The 22431-nt window shown below is 34.7% G+C and overlaps 2 protein-coding genes across 2 annotated transcripts; both read left to right on the top strand.

The window, feature by feature from the left end:
- Nucleotides 1–2981: 2981 nt before the first annotated feature.
- Nucleotides 2982–12326, top strand: LOC131973288 (troponin I, fast skeletal muscle-like). The gene is made up of 6 exons (XM_059335253.1): nucleotides 2982–2989; nucleotides 5712–5751; nucleotides 5849–5977; nucleotides 7371–7460; nucleotides 8902–9075; nucleotides 11601–12326. Exons 1-6 carry the CDS (start codon nucleotides 2982–2984, stop codon nucleotides 11673–11675), a joined length of 516 nt encoding a protein of 171 aa, XP_059191236.1. The 3' UTR covers nucleotides 11676–12326.
- Nucleotides 12327–15237: 2911 nt separating this feature from the next.
- LOC131973287 (troponin I, fast skeletal muscle-like) lies at nucleotides 15238–20745 on the top strand. The gene is made up of 7 exons (XM_059335252.1): nucleotides 15238–15410; nucleotides 16607–16636; nucleotides 16950–16986; nucleotides 18224–18352; nucleotides 19116–19205; nucleotides 19294–19467; nucleotides 20412–20745. Exons 2-7 carry the CDS (start codon nucleotides 16629–16631, stop codon nucleotides 20487–20489), a joined length of 516 nt encoding a protein of 171 aa, XP_059191235.1. The 5' UTR covers nucleotides 15238–15410; nucleotides 16607–16628; the 3' UTR covers nucleotides 20490–20745.
- Nucleotides 20746–22431: the final 1686 nt, after the last annotated feature.

The raw sequence follows: 22431 nt of genomic DNA, 5'->3' as shown, positions 1-22431 counted from the left end.
ATAGTGAGGTTAGACCAAAAAACTTTATGGCTTTTTTGACTGATGTAGTTTCAGTTTTGTTTTAGCCACATTCCAAACAAACACAACGGCAGGAAGTAGAAGATTTGACCTGTGATACAATGTCTATGGAGTTTGGCCTTACAGTTATTGTGTTATAAGCTTTTATTTCCGTCTAATGACCCTTCCTCTGCTTCTAAACCTACCTGGGCAGGTGGGTTTTAACCCATTAAAGCCGGGAAAGCAGATACGTCATTTTGTAGTATTTGTTGTTTTTTCCACCTATTTTTGGTCTCTTGGCCAATGAAATGCATCAGAATACATGTGGGAGTGTCCGATGCAACATGGGACTTTTCCAGAACTTTGAAATCATCACCAAAAAAATACACAAAATGACTAAAAAAAGACACAAAGAGACACAAAATGACCAAAAAAAGACACAAAATGACTAAAAACAGATACAAAATGACCAAAAAAAGACACAAAATGACCAAAAACAGACACAAAAAGACACAACATGTCTAAAAAAAGACACAAAATGACCAAAAAAAGACACAAAATGACTAAAAAGCAGACACAAAATGACCAAGAAAAGACACAAAATGACCAAAAACAGACACAACATGACTAAAAACAGACACAAAATGACTAAAAAAAGGCACAAAATGAGAATACATGTGGGAGTGTCGCAATGCAACATGGGACTTTTCCAAAACTGAAATCATGGCGGAAGACGACTATAGCGGAGGGAGCTCAGATATAACAGCTATAAGCTCTCAAATACTTTTTGAATTTCATTTCTATCTGCTACAGAGGCTGAAAAATCTTTTATTTAGTAGGAAGCGTTGACACTTGTGTTGAATTTCCAGAAAAACTTCAGGTTTTAGGGGGTTATTTTAAAATCGCCCAGAGGTTTTACAGGCATTTTTGTCCGAAATGGGTTAAGAAGTTAAACTGATAAACGTTTGTCTTGTAAACACATAAACTCTGAATTTGATGCATTTTGTTTCCATCCCAACTTTTTTAGAAACAGTGCTGTAACTGGAGACAAACAAACCTGAACACAGGTCTCCAGGTTGAGAGCTCCGCTGTGTGCTTGACTGGAGCTTCACATTAAGGTGGTGAGAACGGTGCAACAGTGCATCTGATCTCACCAGCGGCCTGCTAAGCTGCCGGTATAAAGCAACGTGTGTTCTGTTGTGTAACAATTGCTTCCTGCCTGCTGCGCTGTGTGTGGGAGGGAACCTGATAGTGTCTGTTCAGCGTCCACTCCAGGGAGGCGACTTCCTGCAGCCGAAATTTATGAGGTTCCTCGGAGAGTTGCGGTGGTATTTCTGGAGCCTGGCGGCCCATTGGTCTGAAGTGGCTCTGCTACCATAAAGAGGGCTGACTATTCTGCTGAGCGAGCACTTCACACCCTATATACCCTGTTTAATCTTTACTGTTTAGGACTTGGCAGCGTCTCCCCCCCTTCTTCTTGTCCTTCTTCTTCTCCGTTCTCCTCCTCGTCACGTTAGGTAGGTGAGGGTCTCTGCAGCTGGGCTTCTTTCTGTCCTGTAAGGAACATTACACAGAGCGCCGGGCTACAGGTGGGACTTTAAGGTGCTTTTTTAGCGAGTTTTTAAAGGTGCTGCTGCAGGTGTGACCTCTGACCTCTGAGGCTGCATTCAGACTGGAGGTAGAATCAGAGAGACTTGTTGGACTTATTGGAGGACACTGAGTTCAATAACAGCGACACGGTGAAGCAGGTTAAATCGGACTTTTATTTTATCATTGTTTATTCTGGCTGTGCAGAATAAAACTTGGCTGTGACTTTTAATTAAACCAGCTCATTGCGACCATATTTAGAAGTTTCGTTAAGCTTGCATGTTGTTGTTGCAACTTTTTATATTAAATTAATATAAAGTTAATATTTAAGTCTGTTTTATATATATATTTGCAGGCTGATCATTTCCAGATACTTCCAAAAGTTATTGGCAGATTTAAAGAAATTTGTAATAATTACAGACAAAAAATTTGTAATATGGTGCTTAAACATGAAAAACTTAATTTATGAGAAGGAAAATGGCGTAATTATTTATATATTTGTTATTTATTGTGATTGTTTGCTTGCCTATGCACGCGTTTAATGTATTTTCAAGTGCAGCTTGGGAATTATTGAGTCATAACTAATTGAATGTTGCATATTTTCACTATAATTAGTACCAAATTACATATTTATTTGCAGGGAAATTCTCTAATTTGTCAGAAAATGACTAATGAATAATCACCAACCATCAATCTTATACATTTAATTAATTTGATTGTTTGTGATAAGGATTTATGAATTTAATTAATATTTTTTCTGGCTGTAGTTGGATGTTTTGTTGTGAATCTGATGAATTATGAAGTGTGAAGAAAAGTAGATATTTCCACTGATGATTTAAAACTGTGATCTGAATCTTGAATAGTTTGGAACTCATGAAATCCTTTAGAAATTTAGCAAAATGAGGCTTTTTAGAGCTTCCAAATTTTTGTTTCTGACACTTTAAATGTGGCTGTGCAGCAGCTTCTGGACACTCCTTGGTGTCAGCCGGTGTTTCAGATTCCTGCAGGATGTTGGAATTAACGGCGCTAGTGTTAACGGCTCTAACCGCGTGCTTGGCGCCACATTTGGTTTCCGTGCTACTGGCATTTCGTGCTCGGAGCAGAAGTTAAATTCCAGGCAGAAATGTCTTCAGAAGAGGGGGCAACTGAAGAGAGCGAGGGCCCTGGCATCTGACCCCAGCTGTCCCGAATTAGCCGGTTTGTGATCGCTGGCAGCCAGGTTTCCATGATAGTGAAGCGTATCGAGTTTCCTGCTCGGGGTCAAAGGGTCGCCGACGGGTCGCTGATCGATACGGCAGCAAGTCGTGTCGGTTCAGCTTTTTGTCGCCTGTCTGCTCGTGTTGAACTGATGAGTGTTTCTGTCTCTGAACAGGGTGTGAAGACCACAAACCACCAACATGTCTGAGTGAGTACAAGTCTTCTCCTCCTTCTTGATCTTGTTCTTTCTCTTCAAATAGAGTAAGAATAAGAATGAATACAACACAAATGTTTAATTTTATCTGCCTTTGATTGGATTTAATCTCAAAACCTCACTCACTTCACAAAATAATTTGTAAAGTGTCTTAATTTGTATTTTTTTTGTTTATTTTTTTCCATTCTGGTGCATTTTAAACATCTTACAGGCAGCTTGTCACCCTGTAAATCCTTGATAATCTCTGAGTCCCTCTTGGATTTAAACACGGGTGTAAATAACCGATAGTGTGTCACAACATGGTGTCAGTAATTCAAGGGTTAATACACACGCTGTGGACACTAACAAACACACAGCAGACTCAAATCAATTAAAAACTACTAACTTCTACTATTATTACTTGTGATTAGTTACTATTTAACGGGAAAATAGAAAAAAAGTTCAGAAAAAGTGATTATAATTCACATTGAATTTAAATTTGTTGATTTTATAAGCAGTTGTTGGTTTCCTGAGAAGCCTTCTTAAAGAAATATAATATATATTAATATGTTAATATAAACCTTAATTAATATTCATTAATTCATTCATTGTTTTATTAATTAATTAAAAAAATTGGGCAGAAACAGTCCAATTTAGTTTGTTTTGTTGAGTTCATTAGCTTTTTTTTTTTTTTTAATTAACCCTCAGTATGAACCCAAATATTATTATTTTAATAAAATGTCTATTGGCTTTGTGACTCTCAATTATGAATAAAATTCTTTTTTAAACAGGATTTTTTTTTTTTTGTGACTTAGTACTGACTCAAAAAAATCAACAATAATTTGGTGGTAAATGTTGGTAATGTAGAGACAAAGTTCAGAAACAGTGTTAAAAAGTCATAAGTATAACAAGTTTATGAATAGTTTTTTGTTCCTGAGAAGAATAGCTTAATATGAATCAAAAATAAATGTACATTTATAGGTAAGTTCGTTGATTAATATATTTTTTTTAAGTACAAAGCACAGTACTTTCTCTTTCAGGTTTGTGATTCTCATTAATTAGTCCAAAAACCATATAATTTGTTAATAAATTGCTTTACTTTAATTTGCTTTACTGAGAAACAAAAAGTTTAATTTACACCCAAATAATAATAATAATAATAATAATAATAATATAATTTATTTATTCATTTATTTTTATTTATTTTTTAATATATATTTTCAGTTGTTTATGTATTTGCACAATTTAACATTGTCTCCATTGAGACAATAATTAGGAGCAAAGTAAAAGGAAATTAAATGTATTATGTGCTCAGCTTTAGCACGACAACATTCTCATCTGTAATAGAATACAAAATATCCAATAAAATCTTTTGTCCCTGATTATATCTGTGCCCCAGTATCTCACATTAAGAAATAGAAGAATAAAAATAGAAACTTCAACAATCACAATCATTTCAAAGCATCACAGATTGAAAGTGTGAACGAGGAGCGTCTTGAAATGTGTCTGAACGGATCTGAACACATGTTGAAGGCAGCAGTTCAGTGTGAAGGTCAAACCTGCAGCTTCAGATGACAGCAGCTGTACGAGCTGCTGGAATGTGTGAGGACCACAAACATGTTACAGCCGCCATATAGAATTATTTATATTCAGGGATATTTAAAGACGCACTTTAATGTGATAATAAATCTGTTTCAACCTTTTAAATGTTGCACTTTTTTCCTCTACAGCACCGTCTCATTACTGGAACTGCACTGTAAAAAATTGCTGTGGATTTACGGTGGATTTACAACAGTATCCTACTGTATTTTATAATAATTGTAAAATACTGTTAAATATTCATCCCTCACATGTAAATTACCAGTTAAATCGGTCAATTAACAATAGGTAAAAGTAATTTAACAGCATTAAACGGTATTATACTGTTTGATAAATTATAATAAATGCCCTGTAAAATAACCACAACACCCACCATTATCCTATGGTCATATACTCTAATCCAAAATATGATAATATACTGTTAAAATAAATTATAGTACATGGACTGTAAAATAACAGTTAAATACTGGCGTCCCTGCTGTCAGTATTTAACTGTTATTTTACAGTGAAATTAATTACAGTTTGTTGTCACATTTAGAGTGTGGTGAATTATGATTTTATTTATTCAGGTTTATTTATTGTGTAAAGAAAAATATTAAGAAATAGCACCAATATAATAAGTGCACTGCATTATTTCCCATTTAAAGGTTGTTTTTTTTTTAAAAAAAAAATGCTGCTTTCTTGAAGCAGCTGAGAACATTTTTTTGATAAATTATAATTTTAATTATAATAATATAGATGTTATATAAACAGTCAAATAAATCTAATCATGTATTTGGTAACATGTTACAATAAGGCTAATTAAAAATGAATTAAAATTGAGGAAATAAATTCTATAAATATTGCAATAAATGCAATAATAATAATAATAATAAATAAATATATATATTTGAATATTTTTGTAAAATTCTGTATACATTTAATATTGTTTTTATTATTGTTATTGTCAACCATTTTTATTTTTATTGTGAATCACTTTGTAACTTTGTTTCAAGAAGTATGCATTTCTAAATTATTTTACTTTTTAAAATTTATTTTGCTTATGTTTTTGTTTCGTCTGACTTCTTGCAAGATGCTGATTAATGTATTTCCTTAAATTCATTTTTAAGAATAAAAAATAATGATTTTTTTCTCGCAGTGGAAAGAAAATGACGTCCAGTCGCAGGCATCATCTGAAGGTTAGAAAAACACCTTTTATGATGATATTATATGAGTATTAGTGTCATTGTTTGAACTTTTGATTCAAATGTGACACTTTCATCTTTTCGCCTGCAGAGTTTGATGCTGCAGATCGCTGCCAACTGGATAGAGCAGGAGAAGAAAGACATCACGGCAGCAAAGGAGACCTACATGGCCGAAAACTGCCCCGCCCCCGAAGTCAGCGGGGACCAGGCTGCCCTCATGGTGAGACCACGCTGATGTTAGCCAGCTGGAGTAAAAGTACAAATACTACACTGTAAAAGGTAGTCCTGCAGTGAAACTGTTACATCAGGAAAAGTTTCCAAGTATAATCGGGAAAATGTGCTTAAATTATTAAAAGTATAAAAATGAAGGAGTGACTGGGACTGCTATTATCGTCCAGAGCCGTTTATTGGGTGCTACGAATGTCGATCATAAGCGTCTGTACACTGTAAAAAATGTCTGTAGATTTTACGGTGAAAAACTGCTAAACCATGACAGTAAAAGATCGTAAAATATGATAAATGGGTTTATTCAGTTTCAGTTACAATGAAACACTGTAAATGTATATATCAGCCAAAACAGTATTTTTTACATTAAAAAAAAAAATCCACTGTAAAATCCACTGGCACCGTGTTTGTAGCAAAAAATATACTGTAATATATATACGAGCCATCATTTTTGCATTTATTTTTTGTAAAAAATACTTTTTCTCACTGTTAAATGTACTAAACACCATATTTTCTAACAAAAATATATTGTAATTCATGCAGCATTTATAAAGTGTTTCTTTTCATGGAAAAAATGTCTATATGTATATAATTTTTTATGGTAAAACATGGAATGAAATGGCAATCTTAAACGTGAAATCAACAGTGCTAATATAATTTTACCGTAATCTTAAAAAAAGTTCTGGCAACCACAGCTGCCGTTTTTTTTACTGTAAAAACAACAGGTTTTTTTTTTTTGAAGTGTCCGTAGCTCTTAGCCAATCGTAATCAATGGTGAGATGAAAAAGGAAAAAAGAAGAAAAAGAGGCGGCTCTGCCCCTTTTTGTAGAGAGTGTCTGTGTTTAGGGACCAGTCCAACTTATTATCCAGGTATACACCTAGATACTTAGAACTTGGCACCACCTCCATGTTCACCCCACAGGTTGAAGGGGGGCTTGAACCTGCAGAAATCTATGATCATTTCTTTATTCTTTGAGGTGTTCAGTAGGAGATAGTTCTTGTGACTCCAGTCACTGAAGGCTTTTATCAGATCCCTATATTCAGATTCCTGTCCATTCCTGATACACGCCACAATAGCAGTGTCATCGGAGTACTTCTGGATGTGGCAGGACTCAGAGTTGTGTTTGAAGTCCGCTGTGTACAGTGTGAACAGGAATGGAGCCAGAACAGTGCCTTGTGGAGCCCCTGTGCTGCTCATTAATGTCCCAGAAACACAGTTCCCCAACCTGACATACTGTGGTCTTCCTGTCAGGTAATCTGTGATCCAGGAGATGAAGGAGCTTGTTTTTGAGTATGTTGGGTTGGATGGTGTTGAATACGCTTGAAAAATAATCAGTAGGAGCTTTGGACAATGTGTTTATTTCTTTGTTTGTTTTGTGTGTCAACAGGAAATCTGCAAGAAGCTCCACCAGGCTATCGACAAGATCGATGATGAGAGGTACGACGCCGAGTCCAAAGTGCAGAAGGCCGACAAAGAGGTAATTGCAGTCAGACACGATGCAGACATGAATGAACCCAGGGCTTTTAACCAGGCACCGATGTTAAAAGTCATGTGTGAAAACTGTTTTTTTGTCCTTACCTGACACGTACACTGGTTTCTAAGAAATATATACGTGTTTTGGCTTTATGTACAGGCTGAGAAATAGTCTTTTGAAAGCTTCAGCTAGAAGGACGATTTCCTAAAACTCCAGCTTCCAGTGTTGTTGTGTAAACAGGGAACATGGAGTATTTGGATAAAATTGTCAGTTTGTCCTCTATTATCTCCTCTGTTGTGGAGGTGGATGACCCAAATTTACCTGGCTTCTGCTGTTTGTGTTGTATCGAGAAAAGTGAAAATAGTGTTTTTCAAGCAAAGAACTGATCTTTTTGTCCTTACTTTTGGCCTTGTCCAGACATACATGGAGGGTATTTTTAAAAATCTATGCATGTATACACACACACAAATGACATTTTAGGTCACAGAAAAAAACTGATCCAGTGAAAAACTTTGGCCAAGGAAAATGTCTTCAGCAAATAATGTCAGTTTTCTCTCAGTTATTTACTTTATGAGGTGTCACAAATTAGGCAAAATTAGGCGACATGCTGGTTCTAACCTGCTAACGGGACACGTTGACACATAGATGTCTTCTTTCACGATATTGGAGGACACAGAGGTTTTTAGAATAGTCCCGGACTTTTCAGAGTCTTTTAGCAATTTGTTGCTCAGATCTATGCTCTCTGCTTGATCTAACAGCGCAGCAGCTCTCCTTCTCTCTTGCCGTGCACAAGTCGCCCCCTAATGGGTCTGAAAAGTCTGCAGCTATTCACAAAGTATTCAGTGCTGTTCCCTCAGATGCACAGGCCTAATGATGAAGTGCTGAACAGAGAAATGGATGCACCATTGCAGCCCATGGATACATGCATGTATTGTTATATCATTTAAAAGAATGTATTTAAAAACAGGGTTTTGTATCTGCAACTGTAGTTTTGTAAACTTTGTAAACTGTATCTTTGTGAGCTTCCAAGTCTGTGTTCGCACAGACTTGTAAAACTGAGTTTGCAGGCAGAAAAGCAAATAATAAAACTTACAAAACTAGAGTTGCAGATACAAAACTCTGTTTTCAAGAATCATAATACATCCGTATTGTAGTCAAGTAAAAGTACAATCCTTGTAGGTTTTCCAAAGTCTGTTTCAGATTTCTGACTCATATGCTGATGTCTTCACCTCATTTTATTGGTCGAAGAGTCTCATAACACTGCAATCCATGAACACCTCTCTGTTAGTCTGTGGTTATGAAGACACAGCGACACAATAACAAAATAATGTTCGTTTTAATGTTTCCAGCAAACGTAGCTTTAGCATTAGTGTGAAAGAGTGAGAAAGTACCACATGTTCTTCCACAACATCTGGACCAACATGGTGTCTTTTTCTGCCTCCAGATTGAAGATCTGAAGCTGAAGGTGGTGGAGCTGGCCGGCGTGAAGAAACCTGCCCTGAAGAAAGTGCGTATGTCTGCTGACGCCATGCTGCAGGCTCTGCTGGGAGGAAAACACAAGGTGACCATGGACTTGAGGGCCAACCTGAAGCAGGTCAAGAAGGAGGTCAAAGAGGAGGTGAGGCAGGAGTCCATGTTGGTCACAGAGGCAATTAATGTATGTATATTCTGAGGAAACAGATGCAGGAGGAAGAAGTACTGAGACCCATTGTAAAAGTACTACAATGTAGAAATACAATTACAAAATACAAAATACAAAATAATGTAATTAACGTGTCAGTAGTAAACATCCTGAACAAAGCTGAATAAGAAGAAGGGAAAAGAAGAAACAGACACCACTTTATACTTTATACTTTATACTACAAGTGATGATCGATGTTTTAGGAAAATCTTGCATATTATACCTTTAATACTTAACGCACAGTTAATACTTAATGCTCTCTTAATACTTAACGTACAGCATTTACATTAATACCTTTGTGCTTCAATATTATGAGGTTGCTCTGGCCATATAAAAAAACTGCCATATATGCCATATAAATATATTATTTTTCATATTTTTCGAGTTAAATTGTTCAGTTATGAGTGCTGGTCATCACTCCCGAATATTTGTTTATTTACAGAATTTTGACCCTTTTAATGGCACTTTGTTTACATAATGTTAATGTTGTTTTATGGGGAAAAACACAAAATTAGAATTTTTATTGCCAAGTAGGTTTTAACATACAAGGAATTTTGCTGTGGTGTTTTGGTGCATGAGAGAAAACAAAAAAAACAAAGTAGATATAGATATAGATTAAGTTATATAAAGATTAAAGTTTATAAAGATTAAGTTCTTTAGTCAAAAAACAGCAGCCTAAAAAGTAGAATGGAAAAAGTAAATATACAAAATAAATATTAAAAATATACAAAAATGTAAACAGTAGAAATAATATGTACAAATATGGAGTTAAAAAATGTCTAAGATGTGTCAGTGATTAGCAACAACATTGATTTTTGATGGGTTGAACCAAACACTGCAAAAACTGTTCTGAAGCATGCTTAAAACAACTCTCTTCACATGTTACACAGAGCAAGCAAGTAGAGCTTTGTAGGAAATCAAACTTCATGAGAATATGTTGAACACTGCAGCACTCCATAATCGAGCAGCAATAACTCTAATGGAAAACAAAAAAAAATGTGTTTATTTGCACCATACTGCCCTACAAAGCCTAACTGCAATCACTATATTTTTGGTCAAAATTGAGTTATAACTAAAAATGAACTCCTTGATGTCTGTTTTGTCTTGTGACAGAGTTTTAGATTTTAATTTTGCTTTATTTCAGAGAAATCATTATGTAAAAACCACAAAATCCAACTCAAAACCAAGCAGTAATTGCACTTACAACCGTCTGCTTTGGAGATATATATATACTAATTTAAACATAAAAATAATATAAGTTATTAAGTTTATTTGAAAGGGAAATTATTATCTAGATAGTGATGAAGTAAAAAAGTGAGATACAATTATGTAAAGACTAAAATATAACATCACTTTATAGTATTAAGTCTAAAATAAGCAAATCTTTGAATAGAGTTGTTAAACACGTTCAAATACACTTCACTACAAACTCAATTTGAAAATATTTATTCATTGAAAACAAAATATAAAAGCTGAAAAAAGACAACAACATTGTTGTTACTCCACTCTGTTTTTGTATTACTATTAGAAGCTTTTAGAGCAAAACCAGAGTGCAGTAACTACATTTTTGGGGTCAAAGGTCAAATAAATCGTCATGATTTTAAAGCTTAGAGCATAAAAATCACATCATCAATACATGTAGAAATAAGTGTCATATCACTTATCTACATATAACCCATTTAGCTGGCCAGTTAAAAAACTTTAAAAAAAAAATAAAACTTTAAAGCAATTTTTCTCAGTTTTACCTTTTGCATAGTGACTTTGTAGGCAACATAGGGCAAACATGAAAAAGGCTCAATATGTTGGAAAATAGTAATAAGTACAATTTCGTAGTAAGGTCCCTGGCCATATGAAAGAAAGCATGATTTTATGCTGTAATGGCTGCAGGCTTAATTTATGGCTTTTAAGTTATTATAGGAGCTGAGGATGAACTTTAAAAATAAAACAATAAAATGTAAAAAAAAAAAAAAAAAAAGAAAAAGAAATCTCCCCACAGCTACATTTGTACCATCCACATTAACTGACCCAAAATGAATTTAAAAAAAAGCCCTGTGAGGCTCATGATGTAAAAGATCAAAACAGTTTCTTTGCATGTTTCTTCCTCTTTTCCAAAAACCCTTCAGAAATAAACCTGAAATAAACGTTCATAAACCTGAAATTTGCTGCTGATAGAAAATGAAATATCTGCCCAAATAGTTTCACTGCATTGGTGGATTTTTGATTTTCAAACATGCCTTAGGAAAACAGTTAAGTGGCTGAATTACAGTAAGAAAATAAGTTTATATGTAGATTTTTTGCAGTGCGATGGATCAGTAACTTCATCTAAAGCAGGTTTAAAGTGTCTAAATGTGCCATTTAGTAGAAATGGGTGAAATATAAGAAGGCTTGTCCCTGTAGTTTGCAGAGATAGGGATAACGCTGATGCCTTTGTCTGACTGTGTCCATGTGTCTGTCCTCGGCAGAACACAGAGGCGGGCGACTGGCGTAAGAACATTGAGGATAAGGTCGACAGGAAGAAGATGTTCGAGACTTCCTAAAAACCTCCCTGAATGGCGAGGACAACAGCAGAGGGGGAGACGTCTCGGTCCGAGGTTCTGAGGGACTGAAAGTGTCTCTGCGTTCCAGCAGGACTCACAGGAACCACAGTTTGGACACTTTTTTGTTGTTTTTCATTTGGTTGTTTTTGTGATAACGCCGCCGCCCCGAGAGACTGAACCGACACAAAGTCACGCAAACAAACATGTACGCAGTCAAAACTTCTGACAGATACATTTCAAAATGTACAGCTTTTCATTAGAAATAAATGTTTTAAAATAAGCATTAATTTGTTTGTTCTATTTATCCAGATATTAATCATTCTTCCCTTTTGGGTTTTACACCAAACTTAGATACTATGATTTATTTATTTTTTTCAAACTTTTTGGGGATATTTAGACTTTGGAAAACTTGGAAAGCAGTCTTAGCTCAGAAAAATGTAGCTTTTTTTATTTTTATTTTTTTGAAGCCTGTTACATGAGCAAAATTACAACATGTGGTCTTTAAATGTGGTTAAAAGCTTTTAAAAATATATTTATTCATTAAACAACTGGAGAAAATACTTTTTTTATTTGCAGTGGTACAAATAATACTGGGCAAACAATTCATAACCTCATCAAAAAGTCTGTTGAAATAATTTTCTATTAAGCAATTTAATATCTGCATACAACAACTGGCTTTATTGAAATATTAAAAAAATAAATTCTGCATATTTGAGCAAAGCAATAATCTCCATATAATCAAGAAAGTTATATTATTTATTAAACCCTAAAAGTTTTGTTTTCTAGAAAAAACAGAAAAAAAGCGGAAACACTGGAAGGAAGTTCAATATTTTTCACAAACAGAAATGTTGAAACAGTTTGTGGTTTTGGGGTTTTAAGTTCTGAAAAAAATATTTGTCAAAATAGTTTGAACAGAAGAATTTGTCTTTGGATGGAGCTGTCTTTATGCTAAGCTAGGCTAACCACATCCAACTTCAACTCTAAACTTGAAGCGAAACTTGAGTATTTTTAGGGACTGAGCTCGAACAGTGCTATATTTATGACAGCAAATGAATTGCGTTGTTTAGGCCATATTCATATTCTAAAACTCACTAAACTTGGACCATTCGTCAATCTCCGGTGAAATGTACGTATTCTAGTGTCTCCGGGAATGAGCGTGGCAAAATGACCTATTAGCGCCCCAAGTCAAGAAAATTGGGCCACCCGCACAGGAATGCCGTAAAGACACAAAATTTGGTACATAAGTGTATCGTGGGAAGACGCACCAAAAAGTCACTAGAACCCATACCCGAAAAGCGAACAGGAAGTCAGCCATCTTGAATCCAATATGGCGTTTTCTGCTGTTTTTTGCCATTTCCATGTCCGTACCTTAACAAACTCCTTCTACAGATTTTTTACCACCAACTTCAAACTTGGTCAATACCATTATCAAGGCCTTTGACATCAAAAGTTATTAAAAGCTTTCCAGACCGTCACACTATGTGGGCTTGGCATGGTGTCAAAATATGGCGTTTTGCCATAAAACACAAGATTATTATAACTTTGCCATACTTCTGTGCGATCTGGTCCAAACTTCTCATGCTTTATAGGGGTCCAGCCCTGAACAAGTCTAAATAACAAAATTTCATAAAGCCCCGCCCCCTTATGCTTTAACCACGTCCCCATTGATAAAATGATCACCTTACCTACTTTAACCAACTCTTCCTACAGATTAAACTCGGTGGACTTCAAAGTTGGTCTCGTCTCGCCATAAAACACAAGACTGTATAACTTGCCAATACATTGTCCAATCTGTCCCAAATTTCTCACATGTGATGAAGGTCACACCCACATGTTAATATTGATACACAGTCATAGCGCCCCCCGCTGCCAACAGGAAGCAACATGTTTAACAGCTAGCCCAAGCGGCAGGTTTCACGTAGAGACACGGAATTTGGTACACATATGTATCATGTAGAGACGCACCAAAAAGCCTCTTGGAGCCTACCCGAAACCCAACAGGAAGTCGGCCATCTTGGTGTTTTAGACTTTCTTCGCCATTTCCACGGTGCATACTTTAATGAACTCCTTCTACAGATTTAATCGGATCGACTTCAGACTTGGTCAGTACCATCAAAAGGCCTATGACATCAAAAGCTATTAAAAGCTTTTCAGATCGTCACACTATTTGGGTGTGGCATGGCGGTAGTATATGGCGTTTTCCCATAAAACATGAGACTGCATAACTTGACCATCCATTGTCCAATCTGCCTCAAAGATGATGATGGTCCATCACTGAACAGTTCTACATAACAATATTTCATAAAGTCCCACCCCTAATGCTTTGACCACAACCCCTTTTCATAACTAAAGAACCGTTTGTCGTAGGTTCTATTGGGAGGCGGCTGGCGATCGCTGGACCTGCCATGGCCGGCTCGCCCGACAGCTCCACTCTACTCGGGCCCAATTGTCGCTGCTTGCAGCTTTAATTAAAATTAAAAGTTATTTAACCTGGAACCTATTTTGACCATTTTTTAAAATGTTTTTGTGGAGTGCAGGTTGCAATCCTTTGGGGAATTACGTACCATCCAAGCATACATGTACTTGCGCTTGTTTTTGCTCCTAACTGGCTCAGCTTTTTATTTACGTGTCTGACAACATTATGGAAGAACCAAAAACAGAAAAATAAAAACATTTCTCTTTAATTGTCTTATATTTTATTTATATTTAATATTTTCGGTCTCTCTGTCCTTGTGCAGCATCAATCATATTTTCAAAGTAATCTAAATACTCAGCCATGATGTTGACAGTAAGTTATGCAGTCTGAACTTGACCACAACAGAATCCTCCTCGCTCCAACTCTCTCACTCATGTTTACGCCAAACAAATCTACTCTTAATGAGATTACAGAACAAAACTTCTCCATCTTTCTTCAATGTTGCCAGATACTTTTAAAAACCACCTGAGCACTTTTGGTGGACTGATGGACAACTGCTGCAAATAACCATATTATTTTAGCATATTTGGGGGCTTAATGTCAAAAAGTAATTTCCACAAATAGTCCCTTAGACACAAAAACATGAAAAAACTAGGGTCCGGGTTGGAAAAAATAGAACTTTCTCTTTTACACACAGGCATTTGACTCTCTGTTTCCCCCAAAATGTTGATTAATCCCTTTTAAAGAAGATGTCATTCGGGAAACTTTTGCACCAAAATTAAAAAAAACAAAACAAGACTTGATAAGAGAAAATTCTTGAAACAGTTGATTTTTATCTCTAATAACAAGATGAAATGAAGGAATATCTCTATTTGGTGTGACAACCGATGGGTAAAAACATCATCTTTGGGTTAAAATTGAAAAAAATGCAACAGCAAAGCAACTTAAAGAAGAATTTAGAGGTGGAGGTCAAAAATAGGAGCTGATTTTAAAGCTCTTTAATGACTTCAGGCCTCAGTTTGTCCACTTTATGGACTTTATGGTCCACTTTTATATTACCCCCCCTCATTCTGAAGCCTGAAAGCCACTCACAGGGAGGGAGGTTTGCAGAGCAGGGCTGGCTGGGGTGTATTTCAGGAGCTCGTCGGCCCATTGGTCTGCCCAGGAATCCATTTCCATAAAGAGGATCTGAGCATTTTGCTGAGACATCGCAATCCACCATATATACCCTATTTCATTTTTCACTGTGTGACTTTGGCAGTGTCTCCTTTTCTTCCACAAGTGTGTCGTGGTCTTCTTCTTCTTCCTCCTCTCAATCGGTGAGAAATCTTTATTTTCTCTCTTCTTTATGTGTGTGTTTTAAGCAGCCTCTGTGACCCTCTCTGAGAGCAGCATCCTTTATTTAATCGGTGCATCCAAACATCAAGCAGACTCTGTTTCTAAAAAGCCTCTTTTTAAACTCGGAGCCATTGGTTTCTCCACCTCTGACCCTTCCTGTCATCCTGAACTCGCTTTCTGCATGTTTGCTGCCGACATTTGACCTTTTCCCGACAGACCTGAATTTATGGGACTTTGTGACCCGGCAAAGTCTTAAAACTGTCAGACGGCTAAAATACCATGTTGTCATTATGATATCTGAATTATTATATCATGCTGTGACAGAGTTTGGAGACAGAAAAAGGTCATAAAATCTTGTTTATTTGAATCCCTGAAGTCCTTAAAAACGTGTGTCATGTTTTGTTATAGAGGACTTAAAATTTTTTTGTATTTTAATAATAATTGGTAGTTAATTGGTAATTAATATGGATATTACGCTGATTAGACTGATGATAATAATCACTGTGATTCCTGGCTGTTTTTTATTTGTATTTATTTATTTATTTTAGCATGATAGTTTCCAAATGTGTCACATTAAAGTCAAATAAACTCAGAACATTTAAATACAAGTTTTAAAATTGATAAATTAAAGTGTAAAAATAGAATAGAATAAAATAGAATGCCTTTATTGTTAACTATTATTGTCACTATATGCATGCACAATGAGATTTTGAAAGCTGACTCCAAAAAGCAGTGCGGCATATAAATATATATAAAGTATAAAAGTATACAATATAAACATACATAGGCAAGTAAATGGAAAGAAAATTTAAAAAAGCTAAACTTAGAAAGGGAACTTACTGAATGCAATTTGGAGCTCATATTTTAATATTTAAATTAATTTAAAGGAATCAATGATGAACTTAATGATATTTGACTTGAGAATATTTTAAATTAACTCCTCATTTGATCCGGTTGTAAACCATCAACATGGGACACCGGATCCGGGTCGTCCCAGTTTAGTTTGGTTGACATCGCTGCTCTTCAGCTGTCTTCAGCCTCAGATCACGTTACAAGTATTCCCGGCAGAACATGCTGATCTCAGAGATCCTCACACTGACATCCTGATCTGAACCACTGGGGCGTTCAGCGTCTCCTCCGTTCACTCACTGTGTCCTTCTGTGTTTCCCTCCTGCAGGTGGTGAATCACAAAAAAGAAGATGTCTGAGTAAGTCTGAACTACGTCCTTTTCTGATCAGATCCAACAGGTTCTGATCATTTCTGTGCAAAAACATCCTGTTTAAAAGCACAAAAACACATAATTATGGAAAAATTACTAAAAATATGTGTAAAAATACCATATTTTTGTCAACATTATCCTAAAATATAAATATAAATCTCCCTTCTTTACTTTAAACATGCAAAACTGAAAAACTGAAAAATAAAATATATAATCATGTCATCATCCGAATGGATATTTTCACCTTCTTGTAAGAAAAGCATGATTTTCAGAGTGATGTCACTGATTTCCTCCCAAACAGGAAAAAGCTGACCTCCAGCCGCAGGCATCACCTGAAGGTAACTTATTGAATCTGTCTAATATATGTGGTTTTAATTATAGGTGCATTTCTTTTTCAAGGAAGGTTTTCAAGGCCTTTCCTGGAAATATTTTCTTATAATATATTATGTTAGAAAATATAGTATAACTTATAGTTCTGAGCTTTTGAACCAGCTCGCAATGTCAACAAGTCTAATCAAAAAGATTAAAACCAACAGGATGTTGTTCTGTATGACTTCCTGTCTATGGCTCTCAACTGCAAGCTCATTAGTTACTACTGATGATGTAAATCTTTAAAAATACCTCTCAAAAATATTAAGTTTATTCTTCTTTAAAGTCTGTAGTTTTTATTCTAATCTAAAGAAAATGGTGCATTTTATAAGACTATTTTCAGTAGCAAATTAATACACTTTTGGTGTCAATAAGTTGAAATACCAACCAAAAATACCACTATGATAATGTGCAATATGTTAAAATGTGTCTTAAAAAGGATTGGAATAGGAAAATATGAATGTATTTGTTTAAATTACTAAAGTCCTTAAAATGTGGGCCATTTTTGTGATGTGAAAAAGTTGTTGTTGTATGGTACGACAACATCTAGTCATTAATTGTAAATGAATTGTCATTAATATAAGGCTGTTGTTGTTTGAAATTTTTTATCAAACATGAATTAAACAGGAGGAAATGTAATGCATTGTTTGGGGTCTTAAACAACATTTCAGGTCATGTTTAAAGTGTTGAGTTTCAATCAGTTATTAGTGTGAGATGCTGCTGATGACTTCTAGCATTCACAAAAGGATTGTGAAGCTTTTGCAGCCGCTTAAACCAGAACTAACAAGACAAAAGTAACTATAACTCTCGAAGCACCTGCAAAGGGTGAAATGCATACAAAATACTGCTGCAAAAGAAACAGTGTCTTGGTGCTCCTGTGCTTTTTGCATGTATTTAAATTAGGTAAAATGTAATTATTTGTTGCAAAGTTGGGCCCTTTCTGTACAAATGAGCCTCACTGCAAAAACAGAGCAATTCATGATTATCTTTGTCATTGTTCTGCCTTCTGTGTTCTTGGTACTTTTATACTTTACTACATAAATAATTGCAATCAGATACAAAAACTGAAATTTCAACACTACATTTATGTTTGAGCTTTAATGTAACAACACAATATCGTTTGGGAATCAGATGTTACAAGAAGCTACAACGCATTCTTTTGAATTCCTCCTGTGTGTGTATAAAATATGAAACGTCTCTCTACAGAGTGTGATCCTGTCCATCGCTCTGAACTGGCTTGAAGAGGAGAAAAAAGCCGACAAGGCGGCTAAGGAGGCCTACATGGCAGAAAACTGTCCCGCCCCAGACCTGAGCGGAGACCAAAACGCCCTGATGGTGAGCAGAGCTTCAGCCACAACCACCTCCTGTTTAAGAGTCAGGGCTGAGATCTTTTGCTTCAGTAGAAGTAGCAGTCAAAGTACAAAAGTATCAGCATCAAAATATACCTAAAGTACCAAGACTAAGCATTTTTGTAAGCAGCATTTAATGTTGTCAAGTTAGAGTGATTAATAGTTGTTATTATATCACTCAGTAGTCACATTTTTGCTTTACGAGTCGCAAAATATTTTTTAAATATTTATATATTTTTTCATTTAGACATATTTTTATTATATTTTGTATTATTAATTATTTATCCTATTAGGAATCTGCAAATAACAAATTATTTATATATATGTATATATATATATATATATATATATATATATATATATATATATATATATATATACATATATCTATATATAGATATACATACATACATGAATAATTTATAATAATATACATATATATTTATATATATGTGTATATGATATTTTAATATATTATTGAATATTTTTGTATTAATAATGGAATTTTTATCATGTTAGAAATCTGCAAATTAACAACATTTATAATATATATATATATATATATTACTGATTATATTTTATCTTAAAATAAAGTAATAAAATATAAATGGACTGCACGTTTCACACTACAGACATCGCTCATTCACTAAAAGTACACATCTCACAACATTTTTGATATTTGATACTTATGAGTTTCACATGTAGTTGTACATAGAGGAAATGAAACATGAGAACCATGTGTCTGACAGGAAACCTGCAAGAAGCTCCAGGCTATCATCGACAGGATCGACGAGGAGAGGTACGATGTCGAGGCCAAGGTTGCCAAGGCCGACAAAGAGGTGAGCGCCCAGTGAAACGGTTACCGACAGCGATAAGACTTCTCCAGGACAGTAAACTGAAGTAAAAACTTGTTTTTCCCTCTCATAGCTTGAAGATCTGAGGATCAAAGTCGTGGATCTGAGAGGAGTGAAGAAACCCGCTCTGAAGAAGGTGCGTATGTCTGCAGACACCATGCTGAAGGCTCTGCTGGGCTCCAAACATACAGTCAACATGGACCTGAGGGCCAACCTGAAGCAGGTCAAGAAGGAGGTCAAAGAGGAGGTGAGTTCACTGTTTAAATGTATTTATAGATATTTTAAACCTCCTGATCCCTTGTTTGAGCAAAAGTGCTTGTTTTGTTTGTTTGTTTTCTCTGTATAGTTTTCTTATTGCATTCGTTGTCTCATAATTAAATGTTTTATTTTCATTTGATGTTCTTCTTGTCTTTTTTAATTTCTATTGATTGCTTTTCTCCTTAATATTAGGGAAGGTCTGTTGAATAACACTGTGGCTCTTTTTAATTTTTTAACTTCTCCCAACACATTTCCTTTTTATTATTATTCTCTGGATTTATGTAGTCATAGTGATAATTACATTTATGAATAAATAAATAATATTTTTTAATAAAAAATGTTACTTTATCAAAGAGCATGTAAGTATATTAAGGAACATTTTAAGGAAAATAATAAAAACAATTAAAAAAAATTAGTAATAATAGAATTAAAAATAAAATGAATTCCTATTGCTGGAATGATGACTTCAGTGTTTATGCAAACAGAGATCAATCATATCAAATTTTATTCAAAAAAATAAAAAGCTCGGCCCATATACTTAAAGATATTCCCTGAATCAAATGTTTTTTTTCTTCTCTTCTTCTTTTATTTTTATTATTTTATACCGATACTAAATTGTTTGATACATTTTCCTAAAATGTAACTCCTGTAAGGAATCACAGTCAAAACAAATAAAGAGTATTAAATATAATAATACTAATAATACTAATAATAAAAATACTACTACTACTACTACTAATAATAATAATAATAATAAAAATAATAATTTTATTCTCCATACAATAAAACAAAATCAAAAGTCTGACTCCATAACTTCCCTGAATTGCATATTTTACTTTTCTCTCTTGACTTTTTGCAGCATTTTTTTTCTTGTACTACCTTTAACTGTTTATCATTGTTATTAAAAACGTCTTTGTTTGTTGTTTTGTGCAGCCGGCTGAAGCTGCAGGTGACTGGCGTAAGAACATTGAGGACAAGGCCGACAGGAAGAAGATGTTTGAGGCCTCCTAAACTTTTAGCTGCTGTTCTTCTTTCTGTTTATATGAACTCCACATGTCTTAAATGTGTTGGTTGAACCGGACGGTTGTTTAATGTCTCGGTTGACTCACACTTAGCGTGTCTGAGAGAAGTCTCTCTGCAGAAAGTCTGAAGGATTTTATTTGTATTTGTTTTGTTTGGAGGGAGGGGGAGGAGGTTCACACACTAACATGACACCAAGTCTCAAACTCCACACATTCACGGAAACATTCACACCACCTCAACCATGTTGCATAGAAACAATAAAGTCATATGTGGAAGAAAATAAGTGTGCATTTGTCTTTTTGCATCTTTGTTTCTGTGTACAGAAAAGTGCAAACCACCACCCACAAAAAATGTTTCACCTGTTGCCAAAAACAATATCTGTAATGTAAAATAATATCGTAGTCATTTTTTTGAAGGGCTAAATCATTTTTTCAAAGCCTTCAAAATTAATTTTAAGCCTACAATTAATGTATTTTGTCTAGAAAATATGTATAATTTAAAAGATTATTTTACATTTTTCAGAGAAACAAAGTACAATTATGATTATTATTATTAAATATTGTTATTATTATATATATGTATATGTATATATATATATATATATATATATATATATATAATATTTATATTATTATTTTTATTATTATTTAAAGACAAATGACAATTCAAAGATAAAATATTTTAAAAAAATGTATTACTACAGGTATGACGATTATGATCTTCCAAAACAGTGGTGAACACCAGGTGTGTTTTTGTCCCATTTGAATGATTTAATTATAAATAGTGTTTGGGGATTAATATCACTGCTGCATTTGATGTAAACTAGAACTAAAGCTGACGATGGTGGAGGAGTAAAAAGTCTTTGAGATGTAGTGGAATAAACATATGGATTTGCATAAAATACTGAAATGATGATAGATAGATAGATAGATAGATAGATAAATAGATAGATAGATAGATAGATAGATACTCAAGATAGATAGAAATTCAAGCATCCAGCAGCTTTCAAACAACCATTGAACATACGTTATACATACGTTAAAAATAAACTCAACCTATAAATAATTAAGATAAATAATAATGCATAATAAATCTAAATTTACATTAAAACCTTTACTGAAAACAACACGACCGGACCAAGCTACTGCAGGCATCCTGCTTGCGGTGGTGCTGGAAGTTTTTTTCAAATAAGGAATCTCAAAATCTTTTTCATTTTAGTGTATTTAACTAAATGAACTCAATTACTTTCCACCACTGACGGTACAGAGTCATCACTCATTATCAGCTGATATCTGGATGGTGTATATGCTCTTGCTGTTCGATATTAAACTTTTTCACACAGTAATACAGAATAAAAATAATGCTCATTTGCAGAGTGGTGAAAAATATGTGCACAATCCACATAAAAAAGGTCTATATTTATTCCAGCTGAAAAAATGACTCTGAATTTCCTCTAAAATCAGTATCGGTCTCAAATATCCCATATCGGTCGTTCTCTAATGTCTTCCCCTTTCTGCTCCATCACTGCAAATAAAGCATGAAAATACATATTAAAAAAAAAAAACATGGAAAACTCACTCCAACTCAACATCATTCTGTCAAAATCTTAATCTGGCTTGCCATATTTATTCTGATCTTTGATTTGTATATTTAGACTTTTTGTCCTGATGCTGGTGCTGAAGAAAAGGTCAGGAGGTCACCAGTGTTTCATTAAACTAAACGATATCGAGCAAAAAATGAGTCTGAACTGAAGAGAAATACATTTTATTGTTATCTGGTGACCAAAAAGTTCCTGTAGTTCTTCACCGATTCACCTCAGTGCTGGTTTCAGATATCCCCCCCCCCCCACACACACACACATGCTCTCACACTCCTTGTATGGTGCTCTGAGCTCCCCTCCGGTCTGTCGGGGGCCCGAGGCTCCGGGGCC

Source organism: Centropristis striata, chromosome 6, assembly GCF_030273125.1.
Source record: "Centropristis striata isolate RG_2023a ecotype Rhode Island chromosome 6, C.striata_1.0, whole genome shotgun sequence".
Taxonomy (NCBI): Eukaryota; Metazoa; Chordata; class Actinopteri; order Perciformes; family Serranidae; genus Centropristis; species Centropristis striata.
The sequence above is the reverse complement of the archived record's forward strand: the minus strand, read 5'-3'. Positions and strand labels throughout refer to the sequence as shown.